Genomic DNA, 13,971 nt, shown 5'->3' on the forward strand with positions numbered 1-13,971 from the left:
GATGGGATGTGACGGCTGTTTAATATAGATCTATATATCCACAAGTAATGTACAAAAATAATTCTGACATTGTATATTAAATATAGTAATATTTTTACATAAAGGAAATCATTATGAGTTTGACAGTAAATCTGTGGTTAGTCTGCTGATTTACCACCATAATCAATGACTGTTACTGCCACTCAGTCCCAATAATTTCCCATGGGATTACAAGGGGCAGGACAGTGGTGTATTCCATTTTATGAATCTATCGGACACCATGGCGATTTTGAGATTTACTGTGAGCCATAATTCCACACAGTAGATCTGCAAATCTTTGGTGGTAAAGTGGATGATTTTCCTCCAGCTGGAGGTACATTCTCCACTACACCATTAAAACTCATAGCACTGCTATTTTACCACCACTTTCAGTTGCACCGATGTATCCGTAATGAGCCCAAACTGTTTTCACTTCATCCTCCATTGGGATTTGAAGTAAGGTTGTGAGATATGGTGTTACATGAACGAATATTAGGGTGATGTAACACGTGGTGCCAAGAACATTCAAGCAAGGGACAAAAGGTTCTAGACAATGACTCCACCAGGGAACTGGCACTGAACAGGCTGTGGAGATAAAACGGCTCTGCAGTTTGGAGCTTTCTCTCTCGTCTGTTCCTGAGCTGGAAAACGGAGGTGTTGACGTAGAGAGAAACCCACTCCTGAGGTCTTTCCGCACCACAAGGCCATCACAACATGTCATTCCAGTTCGTTGCCACATGGACCATCATGAGGGGAACAATGAAAAAACAGGGTCAACTGCTAACTGTCCAGCTGTGCAAAGGAAGGAGGCAGGGGCAAGGTACAGATTCGGGGTTGGCTTACTGCATGGGTTGAATATGGACCACTTGAATAAATACTGTTATTGAGACAGCTGATGCAGATTGCCAATGGAAAACATGTTTAAATGTGCATAAAAGTGAAACACTGATTGTCAAATACTCACATGCAGTGCTCGTGCTATAAATTCTGCACCTTCTGCACCAATGTCATTACCCATAAGATTTAGATGGCTTAATGCTGGAGTGACCTACAAATACAGACGCCATAAACAGTTAGGTATCAATGCAAAAACATTAGAAGCCATCATGACGGATTGGATTCCTAAATTAACATACTTCAACAGGACATTTTGCAGAAATGTAAAGGGGAAGGACAGGGCATGCATGGCGGATTCTCGATTTTTGTCTAAGCCTTTTTCTTTTCACTCATCTCATCTTCTGATGTATCCAAGCTCGAAATCTTTTCCCCTTTCCCAAACATCTTGTACACCTTTCAGGCAGAATCTACGTACAGTATCCCACTTCTTAAAAGGTGTGGCACCCCCTCAACTGAGAACAACAAGTTACTTACCGCTGGTAACGTTCTTTCGATTGGATGATCCTCACAAGTATTCCTCATCTTTAGATAGATATCCTTCCAGCTTTAGCTACTTCGTAAAAATGCTTTTGGCAGAGGGCGCTGTGCATCGATGCGGTCGACTCGATTTCCCTCGAGGGCCTCCATCTCGGGGTCGACATCATCGTCGGTATATATAGCATGTGCAGCGCCCGTTGGCTTCAGTTCTGTTTTTACGCCTTCCTCTTGCAGAATTACCAGCATCAGTGAGTCCTAACAGTACCAGACTTGGGGGGCGTGGCCAGATGGCGACGTGAGAGGACGCTTCTCAGGGGAGCTCCGTAAGATCCAACTTTGATCCTGGACGAAAGTGACTGTTGGCGGCGAATGTGCGTACCCCGTGCGCATCGGAAGGTGCATGAATACAGTGTGCACATAACGAGTGCCCAAACAGCCCAAATAAGGGCATTATCGCGGAACCGGAGCTTGTAGAAAGAGGAGACCGTGCTACGAACTGGACATTCCCCAAAATGGCTGCTGAGGGACAAAGGGCCATAAAAGGCCCGCGAGGCCGAAGAAGATAAAGTCAGCTGACACGGTGTACGCCGTACCGACTGTGCTGGCCCGGATGGTGCGAGGTGCCCTGCATTGAAGCACCGTGGAACTGGCCCGTTGGGGGGCCCCAGCGGAGCCAGAGTACACGCAGAGACTGGGACACGGACAATAGGGTTGCTGTGCTGCGGCTTGCAGCGTGATCGCCTGGAGCTGGTGGCGGCACCGCTTATCTTGGTGCCCTGCGGCGGGACAGAAGCTCCTGCAGTCCCCGTGCCCGTGAATGGGGAACAAGCACGGAACGAACAGAGCCGAGTCGCAGAGGGGGCCACTCCGAGACCCGAGCGTGGCTGGGAGGTGCGGAGCCCGGATTACAGACACCTGGAGCCGGCGGTGCTGTAGCGCCAGAGGATCAAAGGCGCACGGCGAGCGCCGGAGGATCAAAGGCGCACGGCGAAGCCCTGGAGCGGCTTTGCCGGTAGACTCCTGGGACGGCGCGAAGGCAGGCGCGGACCCCCGCGATGAAGCAGGCCTTAACAGGAGACGGCCGTGGGGGGCTGGTGGATTGCGGACTCCAGCGAGTGCCCCTGCAGACCATAAGGAGACCTGAACGCCGGGCACGATCCAAGAAGTGCTGGCACCGATTGCAGACTTGAAAATTGCCTGGGAGACCAAACTTGGCCTGGCAATGCACGAACTGCAAGTGGGTCTGGACCTTAAAATTGGTGCCGTCCAGGAGGATGTCAATCTGTTGAGACAAGATGTGCGCACGCTTGCGGAGCGCACCGGAAACCTGGAAAAGGAGATGGCCCCGAACACGGCGGCTTGCGCCGCCCATGTATCGGAACTTCATGCCCTAGTGCAGCGTGTGGGTAACCTGGAGACCAGAGCGGAGGAGGCAGAAGGGCGCGCCAGACGCAATAACATTCGTATCGTTGGCCTGCCGGAAGGAATGGAGGGGCCTAACCCAACAGAATACGTAGAATCCATGCTCCTGCAGGAAATAACTGGCGGTACACTGACCCAGGGGTTTGGGGTTGAGAGGGCGCATAGGGCCTTGACAAGGAGACTGCCCCCAGGAGCCCCCCCGCGCCCGCTGATCGCAAATATCTTGAACTACCGGGATCGAGAAAAGATTTTGTAGTTCTTCCGGAAGGGGGGAACGATTGAACGAGGGCCGGCGAAAATCACGGCGTACCCGGACTACACTTTGCACGTACAGCGTAGCAGGATGAACTTCGGGGCGGTGAAAAGAAGGCTTGAGAGAGGCCGGTCATCGATATATGTTGCTCTACCCGGCCAAATTGAAAGTGTTCTACAGGAACAAAACTTTGTTCTTCGAGACGCCGGAGATTGCCATGGACTGGCTGGACATGCAGGGACGCCCTCAAGAACCAGACATCCAGTTGGGAACTGTAGGAGATAAGTAATACGTGGCGTGGTCATCTTTGGGGACTTGCCAAGTTACACTAGGACTGGAATTTATTATTTTAAATAAAGCCTGTGGGAATAGTGCTGCAGCTTTATACACTGGCTAGATACTCGTACATGGAGTTACATTAAGCTAGTGGGAATTTGTTGCAGTAAATATGCACTGGTGGGATCCGCAGGATGTAACTTTCAATTCAGACAAGTGGGAGCTCCTTGGAGTCATCCCTCGAACCCCTTAGTAATACACTTAGTTAGGTCACTGTTAGACCGGTGACACCCCGCGGGGTCCTTGTTCTCGGCCTCGAGAAGGGACCAGACGCGGGTGGGCCTGAGATCCAGGGATGGAGCTGGGCATTTGTTGGGATGGGGTAGGGTGGGGGGAGGGGAAGGGTTGTGTGCAGTGGGGGCATCGGGGCAGCGTTTGGGAACGGGAAGGGGGGGTTTTGGGAAGGGGGGGTTGGTGAGGGTTGTGTGCTGTGGTGTGTAGTTGGGGAACAGGGAGGGGGGAATTGTTGAAAGAGGGAAGGGGGAGAGTCGGAAAACGAACCATCAAAGGATTAAAGGGAGTGGTGGGTTGGGAACAGGCTGAGTAGATGGCATCGGGTAATCTCCGAATTGTGACCTGGAATGTGCGGGGCCTTAATAGTTACCTGAAACGAAATAAAGTGATGCTGTACTTAAAGAGGATGCGCATTGACATAGCCCTGCTGCAGGAGACTCTTCTCATTAGGGAGAAGCTGGAGGTGGTCAGGAGAAAATGGAGGGGTAATGTAGTGGGGGCTACGTACTCAGTGTACGCTAGAGGGGTTATCACCTGGGTGGCGCCGCATGTGCCGTTCAGGTGCTTAGCTCAACAGTAGACCCGGAAGGCAGAATGGTGGCGGTAACAGGGCTCCTGGAAAACAGGGAAGTGCATATCATAAATCTTTACGCCCCCAACCACGACACTGCGGCTTATTTTAGGTCCCTTTGCGGCAAACTTGGCCCCGTGGCTGGGGGCGCGGTGGTGTGGGGAGGGGACTTTAATTGCACCCTGAATCCCAAAATGGATAGGTCAGTTGACGAGGCGGGGAAAATGGCGCCGGCCGCCAAAGCGCTTGGGACATTGTTGGAAGACCTAGGCCTGGAGGACGTGTGGAGAAGGCTGCATCCTATGGGCAGGCAATACTCGCACTACCCAGCGCCACATGACTTGTACACGAGGCTAGACTATGTGTTTGTAGCGGCTGAGCTAGCGGGAGAAATGGTAGGAGCGGAATACAAGGCCCGAGTATTATCTGACCACTCACCTTTGGTGGTAGAGTGGCGACACCAACCCCCCAGATCGCGGATCCCAACATGGAGACTTAGGACAAAGGCACTGCAAGATGAGGGGTTCCGGGAGGATCTGAGGGATGCCATCGAGAAATATTTTGATATAAACATGGCAGCATACGCTCTGTGGGAATGCTGTGAGAGGCGTTTAAGGTGGTGGTGCGAGGAGTAGCCATTTCCAAATCTAAAGGGCTCCAGGGGGGTATCGAAAGGGAACTTCAGGAAACGGAAAGGGAGCTGGAGGGCCTCACACGACATGAGGATAAGGCCTGTGATAATAGAACCAAGATAAAGGATCTACAGTTAACCTGCAGTGCACTCTGGGATAGGCTGTGTAGATTAAATTACAAGAAATATACGGCGAGGCTACACGCAGGGGGCGACAAGCCGGGCAGATTGCTGGCCTGGCTGTATAAGAGTGAGACCCCCCGCTCAGTGATCAGTGAGATTAGGGATGGGGAGGTCGCATTTGCAACACCCAAGAGGGGGTAAACAAGGAGTTCCTCAAGTTTTATAGACATTTGTATGAGGACACAGGGGAGGATATGTGTCAAGACATACTGGACACATTAGAGGACATAGAGCTGCCCACCCTGGACGACCTAGAACGCACGGAGTTAGACGCTCCTGTCACCTCGGATGAGCTGGAGGTGGTGATTTAGAATCTGCCCACGTGCAAAGCGCCCGGGTCGGATGGGTTGCCTAGTGAGTTTTACAAGACTTACAAGCAGGAGCTGCTTCAGCCACTGCTTGCCATGTTCAACGAGGCCTAGGAGCAGGGGGAACTTCCAATGTCCCTTCGCGAGGCTGTGATCATCCCACTCCTGAAACCAGGCAAGCCGGCCGTGGAGTGCGGGTCCTACAGACCTTTGTCCATGCTCAACCAGGATAGCAAAATACTTACGGCAGTGGTGGCTAATAGGCTGAAGAGGGTGATCGGTAAGCTGATACACCCAGATCAGACCGGGTATATCCCAGGCAGGAACATCACTAATAACCATAGGAGGCTACACCACATTATTGACCAAACTGAGGAAGATACGGGCGAGCTGGCTATCGTGTCGCTAGACGCGGTCAAAGCCTTTGATTCGGTACGGTTGCCTTGGCTGAAAGCGGCCCTGAGGGGATACAGAATGGGACCTGGATACATCAGGTGGGTCCAGTTGTTGTACAGCACCCCGATGGAGAGTCAAAACAGGGTCCATAGTCCCAGATATTTGGCAACTCAGCAGGGGGACCCGACAGTGATGCCCCTGGTCACCCATGTTATACATACTAGCACTAGAGCCGCTGGCAATATGCCTGCGGCAACAATACGGGGAGGTGGGCATTAGCACAGTAAGTGGTAGGCACCTGGTATCACTGTATGCGGATGACATGCTCCTTTATCTGCGTTATCCGGAAGAGAACCTGCAGTATGTGCTGGAGGGGATGGACCGTTACGCCACCGTCTCGGGCATATCGGTGAACCCTAGGAAGTCTAGTCAGTTTCCCTTGGGCAGATACAGGAATGTCCCGTTACAGAGGCTGCCTTTCTTGGCAATACCATAGCAGATTGAGACATTTAGGTATTTGGGAGTAAATATTTACCTCAAGATTGAGGCGGAGCACAAACATAATACAGAGAAAGCAATAGAGGGGGTCAAGAACAGCATGGTGTTTTGGTCTAGATTGCCCCGGACTATGATGGGGAGGGGAGAGCGGCCTTGCTCAAGATGGTGATCCTGCCTAGACTCCTGCATTTTTTTGTGAATGTCCCGTTTTTGATTCCCAGGAGGCTATTTGTGAGACTTCATATGTGTATAGGGGTTTTGTGTGGGGTAACTCCAGAAACAGGGTAGCCCTGTGGAAACTCCAGAACCCGTGCAATAAGGGGGGCATAGGCCTGCCAAATTTTGAACTCTATTATCTGGCGGGGCAGCTGCTGTATGTGGCCAGGTGGCTGTCGGCTGAAGATTCGGCGGAAGCCAGGCTTTTGCGGGGAGACTCAGCCCCATACTTTTTGAGGGAATTGGTGTGGTTGCGGAAGGACAAACTGGTGGGAAGGGGGTGGCTACTGAGACTGGGCTGGGAGGTCTGGCGCAGAACATGGAGAATGATGGGTGATTCCAAGCCACTCTCCCAACAGGCCCCACTGGTGGCGCTGTGCGGGAACGACTATTTGAGTCGGTCCGTAGATACTGGGAACCAGTAGGCTTGGCCACCCTTGGGGACATATGGCAGGAAGGGGAGGCATTGTACTTTCAGAGGTTGCAAGAAGAAACAGGGGTGCATAGAGGCCAATATATAACCCACGCTAGGCTTATGAAACGAGTTAGAGAGAGATGGCCTGAGACGGTGTTAGCTGATGACCATGATGCCTCCCTGGAAACTATGTATGATGTTTCGGAGGGCGGGCACGAAATATCGAGGATATACGAGCTCCTGAGAGCGAAAGCTGGGAAGGAACTGCCCCAATTGAGACAGGATTGGGAAGAAGAGGTAGGTGGACCCATGACAGACGGGCAATGGGAGAGAGCCCAGAGGTACCATAAAAAGGTGTCCCGGAACGCGAGACTCCAACAACTCCAACTGTATGTAACCCATAGGGCTTATCTGACTCCTGGGAAAATTGCAAGGTTTGGAGGCTCGGTTACGCAGAAATGCCCCAGGTGTGGGGAGGTGGAAGCGGGGCTGCTACACATGTTCTGGGCTTGCCCGGAGGTGCACAGATTTTGGGATGAGGCTAAAACGAAACTGGCTGGTGGGGGAGTGGTGTTGGACGTGGGATCAGCTTGGTCATGCATGCTCGGGATTTTTCCCCGGCCCCGGGACTTAAAGCACATAAGCAAGATGAAGGATTTAGCTTATGTCCTGGCCAAGCGCAGGATTGCTATGGGCTGGAAAGCGGCCCACAGACCCAGGGTGGAGCTATGGTGGGCGGACCTCCTAAGATGGGCGGAAGCAGAATCCGTAGTTTGGTTTGAAGCGGTCACTAGGGGGGGTGAGGAGGAAATAGGGCCCCTGCTGGCCTGGCGGCAATTGGTGGCCTCCATGGCAAACCCTCACCAGGGTAATAACGAATCGGAGGACTCGGATGATGAGCGCATAAGTACTGCGCCACCCGATAGTGCCCCTGCAGATGACATGAGTGAGCCGGCTCTAGTTTGAGGGAGGAGGGGGGAGTTTGGGAAATTACACTGTAAAATGTGATGGTTTACCGATGCTTCTAAGTACTGAAAGAGTTGTATGGTGTGGTGTTTTGTTTGGTTTTGAAAATAAAATAAATAAAAAAAAAAAACAGTACCAGACTTTGAAAGAGCATTAAGTGTAATGCCTGGAAATTCTACAGTGGGGTAGGCTGGGAGGAGCGATGAGGAATACGTGGGAGGAACATCCAATCGAAAGAACGTTACCAGGGGTAAGTAACTTGTTCTTCGAATGGATTGTGTCCTCTCACGTATTCCTCATCTTTCCTCCCAAAGCAATCCCAAAGCAATGTTAGGGTTTTGGAGGAGGGAGTAAGAATTTTCAGACTTAAGCTTTGTCATTAATTGAATATAGGACAGCTTTCCCAAATCCTCCTTCCTGGCTAGAGGATGAATCTGGATAGTAATCCTTTCTAAATGTGTGGATGCTAGACCTAGTGGCTGTCGCACAAAAGTCTTTTATAGGAACCCCTCTTTGCAGAGCAGAAGATGTCGACATGCCCCTTGTGGAATGAGCTCTCAGGCCTTCAGGGGGATCCTTTCCAGCCAACCTGTAGCATTCAAGTTTGTTTTGTAATTGGAAGTCCCAGTTATGTCTAGTGTACCCAATGAAAAGCTCGTCATGCTGGTGTATTTTCGCCATCCGTGAAACGTAAAAGCTCAAAGCCCTTCTGGGATCAAGCCTATGTAGCCTTTCCTCTTCCTTGCCTGGATGAGGATGCAGATAGAATTTTGGAAGCACTATTTTCTGGAAAATATGAAAATCTGATACCATTTTTGGCAAAAAAAAGAAGGTTTAACCCAAATGACAACCTTGTCCTTGTAAAAAATAGTAAATGGAGGCTTACTAGAGAAGGCCTGCAACACACTCACTCTGATGTCAACGCAACTAACAGAATAGTGTTAAATGTTAGTAAACTTAGTGAACATGAATGGAGTGGCTCAAAGGTAGCACACATCAGAAATGTGAACACAAGATTAAGATCCCAAATCGGCACTTGAAACGGTGTATAAGGAAGCACATTAGTGAGCCCCTTTAAGAAGGCACACTATCAGCTGCACCTCCTCAGAGGTATTCTGCCTTTTCTCACTTTCCCCCAGAAGCTCACTGTCTCCAGAGCGCTGGTCCTCTCTAGGCTGGACTATTGCAACAGCCTCTTTCTAAATCTGCCCGTCTCTACTCTTCGACCTTTACAACTTATCCAGAAAAGGACTGTGAGACTTGTCCTTGGCCTCAAGCACAGGCATCATATCTCACCAGCTCTGGAATCTCTTCACGGGCTCCCTGTGGCTGCAAGGATCATTTTTAAGACAAGACCCCTTGAATCGTCCATAAAGCTTTCTGGGGCCTGGTATCGCACTACCTCCAACTTTCTCTTCTTAAACATCTTCCTTCTCGAGCTCTCCGCTCATCCACCTCCAATTCTCTAAAGGTCAGACGCTTCTCCAAGCAGTGAGTGGTGGGGGGGGCATTTCTCTTTCCTCAGCTGGGGACTCCGTCTGGAACAGCCTCCCTGCCTCTCTCAAACTTGAGCAGAACCACCTCCAGTTCCGGAAGCAACTCAAGACCTTCCTTTTCGCTTCCGCTTTCTCTCTTCCTCTTCCCTGCTGATGCCCCTGACAGCTCCATGCACTGGTCACCAGGCCACCCACTGAACTCAGGCCCAGGCTCCTGCATGTCCAGTTGCTCTCATACTGCCTCCGGGCTCCCCCAGCACTTAAGGATCTGTATCAGCAACCCTACAGTCCCTTCTCTCTGCACTTATGAGCCACCCTGCGGCAGCACTTATTGCGATACCTTCACTTCTCCCCTCCCTCTTCCCTGCACTTGCGCAATCTGAATGACAGAAAGCCTAGTAAGATCTGGGTTTTGTCCTCCTTCTGTTTTGTCCTCCTTGTCTTGTCGCGCCTAGACACACTTGTGTACAGACACGTTATAAATAACGTATTATATCATATGATAAGAAATTGTATGATCAAATGCCCCTTGATATACCTCTTCAGTTGTGCGCTTGAAGATTGATAGCGCTGCAAAATAACCCTTTATTGTTCCAATCTGGAGCCCAAGATTTGTCAAATGTAACAAAAAGGACAGCACCATAGGCGTACTGCACAGAAAAGGATCCACATTCTTTTTCCAGCACCAGCTGCATAATGTATTCCAATGGCAGTGGTACAAGGATTTAGTTGCTGGCCTTCTGGCCGAAAGCAAAATCGCCATTACGGCATCTGGGTGGTCCCAATCCTTATATCTCAACCTCTCAGAAACCATGCATGAAGGTTGAGTGTCTTGACCTCTGGATGGAGAACCTAACCCTCCTCTCGCGAGAGAAGGTCCTCTCTTTGTGGAAGACGTGTTGGAGGGCAGATGGACATGTTCAGAAGGTCCGGGTACCACGTCCTTCTGGCCCAATCTGGAGCAATTAGGATCATGGATTTCCTGAACTTTCTCAACCTCCTGATCACGTGAGGAATAATGGAACTGGAGGAAATGCGTACAGGAGTGGATACTCCCAGTCCACTACAAACACGTCCCCTAGAGCTCCTCTTGGGGGAAATTCCCTGGAGCAGTACAGCTCGAACTTCCAGTTTACTCCAGTCGCAAACAGATCCACTTGAGGGGTTCCCCAAAGGGCGAAGATGTCTTGAAGGACTTCATGAGCTAGTTCCCACTCGTGGGAGACTTTGCTCTGCCTGCTCAAAGCATCCACTGCTGTGTTCTGCCGTGTTCTGCTCTGCGGCTAGGTGAACTGCCGAGAGGAAGACTCCTTCTTGAATTGCCCAGAAACAGAGCTGCATTGCCTCGCTGCACAGCAATAATGACCCTATGCCTCCTCTCTTGTTGAGGTAGTACATGGCCAACACATTGTAAGGACATTTTCTCCCCGTACAGAGGACAGAAAGGCCTTCTGCGCTAGTCTGATTGCCCTCAGCTCTAAACGGTTGATGTGTAGTGATGGAGACCAACGACCCGTGAGTGAGGCGTCCGTAAGTGCCGTTATCTCCAGCGAGGGTTGCCAAAAGGGTTCTCTCTTCAGAATGTTTTCCTCGTGGGTCCATCACAGAAGGTCCTGTGCGATGCCGCTCGCAACCTGAAGAAGGTCTGCCATCCTGCCTGAGGCCGAGCAACCTCAAAAAGAGGCCGGAAGATACTGGGCACTCTGGAATTTGGTGACCATCTGCAGAATGTTGTGAGCCCTCACCTCGGGTGTCAAGGCTTATCCCAAGGATGCATCTAGGACTGCTCTGTTGAATTGGAGCCTTTGAGATGGTATCATGTGGGACTTCTTGAATTTGAGGGAGAAGCCCTGTCTTTGGCGGGAGTGGTAGGTTACGCTGAGATGTTCCAGGAGAGGAGGCATAGGGTAAAAATGAATTTAGCCAGAGCACACGTGGCATTTGCCAACTTAAGGTCCATACTTCTCACAGAGAAGACCTTTTTTGTCATACCATCATAGCGTTTGTCATCTCTGTTGGGGCATTGTTGGGTATGCATTCTTTTTAGATGTGGAGGTGGCGGCCTGAACAACCGAACCTTCAGGATTTGGATGTTTACTTAGGTAACAGGGGTCACTGCTTGAAGCCCTGTATTTGTTTGTTCATTTTGTAGTTCCTGCTGGAATTAATTCTGGCGTCTCCCAGTTGGCATTGACCTGCCTTTGTAAGGCTACATAAAAGCGAAGAATAGGGTCCTCCTGGGGTCCCTTATCTCAAATATCTGCAAGATCATCCTGCTCAAAAAGTGGTGCAGGTCTACTCCATCCCAGATATTCTATTACCCTAGACCATGGGTGCACAATATACGTCCCGCGGGCCAGTTGCGGCCCGCCATGCTTTTTTTGTCCGGCCCGCGAGGCACAAAGACTTTCCCAATTAGGAAAGTCTTTGTTGTCTTCCGGGCCAGACAAAACACTGGCCCTCATTGGCTCAGCACACACACGCACCACGTCGCTCCTACGAGCCACGTAATGCGTGTGTGCTGCACCAATGGAGGGCCAGCACTACGGCTGGCGTGGTCCATAAGGCTTGATGCCAGAACGCATTTCAGCCTTGGACCACGCCAGCCGTAGTACGATTCCAGCGTTCCAGCTTACCTGCCGCTTACCTGCCTTCCAGCACGTCTCAGGTAAGTGGTCTGTTTGTGTTTGTGTGTCGGGTCTGTTTTGCTTTATGTTTGTGTGTGTATGTTGCGATGGGGAGGGGGGTGTCGATGTGTATGAATGTTTGGATTTGAATGTATTTTGTGTGTATGTTGAGATGCGCGGGTGGGGGCGGTGTCGGATGTGTATGAATGTTTGGATTTGAATGTTTTTTGTGTGTATGTTGAGATGCGGGGGTGGGGGGGTGTCGGATGTGTATGAATGTTTGTATTTGAATGTTTTTTGTGTGTATGTTGAGATGCAGGGGTGGGGGGGTTGTCGGATGTGTATGAATGTTTGTATTTGAATGTTTTTTGTGTGTATGTTGAGATGCGGGGGTGGGGGGGATTGTTGGATGTGTATGAATATTTTGATTTGAATGTTTTTTGTGTGCAGAGTTGGGGGGTGGGGGGGTTTGGGTCTGTATGGGTGCATGTTTGTATGTGTGCTGAGTTGTGGGGTGGGGGGTTCGGGTCTGTGTGTGCACTGATTTGGGGGGTGGGGGTTTGGGTCTGTATGGGTGCATGCTTGAGAGTGTGTGTGCTGAGTTGGGGGGTGGTGGTTTGGGTCTGTATGTTTGCATGTTTGAGAGTGTGCTGAGTTGGGGGGTGGGGGGTTTGGTCTGTATGGGTGCATGTTTGTGTGTGCTGAGTTGGGGGGTGGGAGGTTCGGGTCTGTATGGGTGCTGGTTTGTGTGTGCTGATTTGGGGGGTGGGGGGTTTGGAGTTGGGGGTGGGGGTTCTGGTCTGTATGGGTGCATGTATGTGTGTGTGCTGAGTTGGGGGGTGGTGGTTCGGGTCTGTATGGGTGAGGGGGCCATGGGGCATAGTGTTTGGTTGGGGGTGAGGGGGCCATGGGGCATAGTGTTTGGTTGGGGGTAAGGGGGCCCTGGGGCATAGTGTTTGGTTGGGGGTGAGGGACATGGGGCATAGTGTTTGGTTGGGGGTGAGTGGGCCATGGGGCATAGTGTTTGGTTGGGGGTGAGGGACATGGGGCATAGTGTTTGGTTGGGGGTGAGGGGGCCATGGGGCATAGTGTTTGGTTGGGGGTTAGGGTGCCATGGGGCATAATGTTTGGTTAGGTGTGAGGGGGTCATGGGGCATAGTGTTTGGTTGGGGGTGAGGGACATGGGGCATAGTGTTTGGTTGGGGGTCAGGGGGCCATGGGGCATAGTGTTTGGTTGGGGGTAAGGGGGCCCTGGGGCATAGTGTTTGGTTGGGGGCGAGGGTGCCATGGGGCATAGTGTTTGGTTGGGGGTGAGGGGGCCATGGGGCATAGTGTTGCATTCCAAGAGTGAACCCAATAATAAAGCTAAAACAGGCACAGTTAGGAGATGTTCATCTTTGGCTTTTTGAGGAAACCTGACTCAACGAAGGCCATGTCCAATCTAGGGTCAATAAAATATATATAAGTTAATTAAACAGGCGAGATACAATAACTAAATAGAAATAAATTATAACAATGGAAAATGTGTAGTACAAAATGTAAGTTTGAAATGCAAATAAAAATCGTTACCCCTCAAAAACATTCTTTTTCCATGTGTTTAGTACAAATTGGGGGTTTAAAAAGCCTCCTGCCACGCCCCGCCTACCGCTCCGCCCCCATTTACTTTTCGGCCCACTATAGTCCTCATGTAAGGTACTTTCGGCCCTCTGTCAAAATCAGTTGTGCACCCCTGCCCTAGACATTAGCTGTCTGTATGACTCACCAGCATGGTCTGAGGGATCTGGTCTGACGAATTCAATTTCGGGAGAGGGGTCTATCCCACTTGAAGTTTGCAGTGTCATGGAATTGTTTTATCCTTGACTCCTCTGATATCAGATCTCATTGCGTCTCTTATTTCAATACAAAAGGATGCGATTGATCAGAAGATGGCAAATTTTCCTCATGAAATTGAAGAACGTGATTTAAAGTCTTTCCCTCACAGTGGGGTAAAAGAGTCTCTAGTTTTTTCAAACTCCTTCGAGGATTTT

General features: G+C 50.6%; 1 protein-coding gene across 8 annotated transcripts in view; it reads right to left on the bottom strand.

The window, feature by feature from the left end:
* LRRC34 (leucine rich repeat containing 34) overlaps positions 1-13,971 on the bottom strand; it is a 397,826-nt gene that overhangs the window by 184,856 nt on the left and 198,999 nt on the right. For all 8 annotated transcript variants that reach the window (XM_069618532.1, XM_069618536.1, XM_069618535.1 and 5 more), the window contains one exon: positions 983-1,066. In XM_069618532.1, coding sequence (XP_069474633.1) covers positions 983-1,066 — 84 coding nt within the window. The remainder of the gene's footprint in view (positions 1-982; positions 1,067-13,971) is intronic.

The sequence above is a fragment of the Ambystoma mexicanum genome, chromosome 10, assembly GCF_040938575.1.
Source record: "Ambystoma mexicanum isolate Mex_15411 chromosome 10, UKY_AmexF1_1, whole genome shotgun sequence".
Classification (NCBI taxonomy): Eukaryota; Metazoa; Chordata; class Amphibia; order Caudata; family Ambystomatidae; genus Ambystoma; species Ambystoma mexicanum.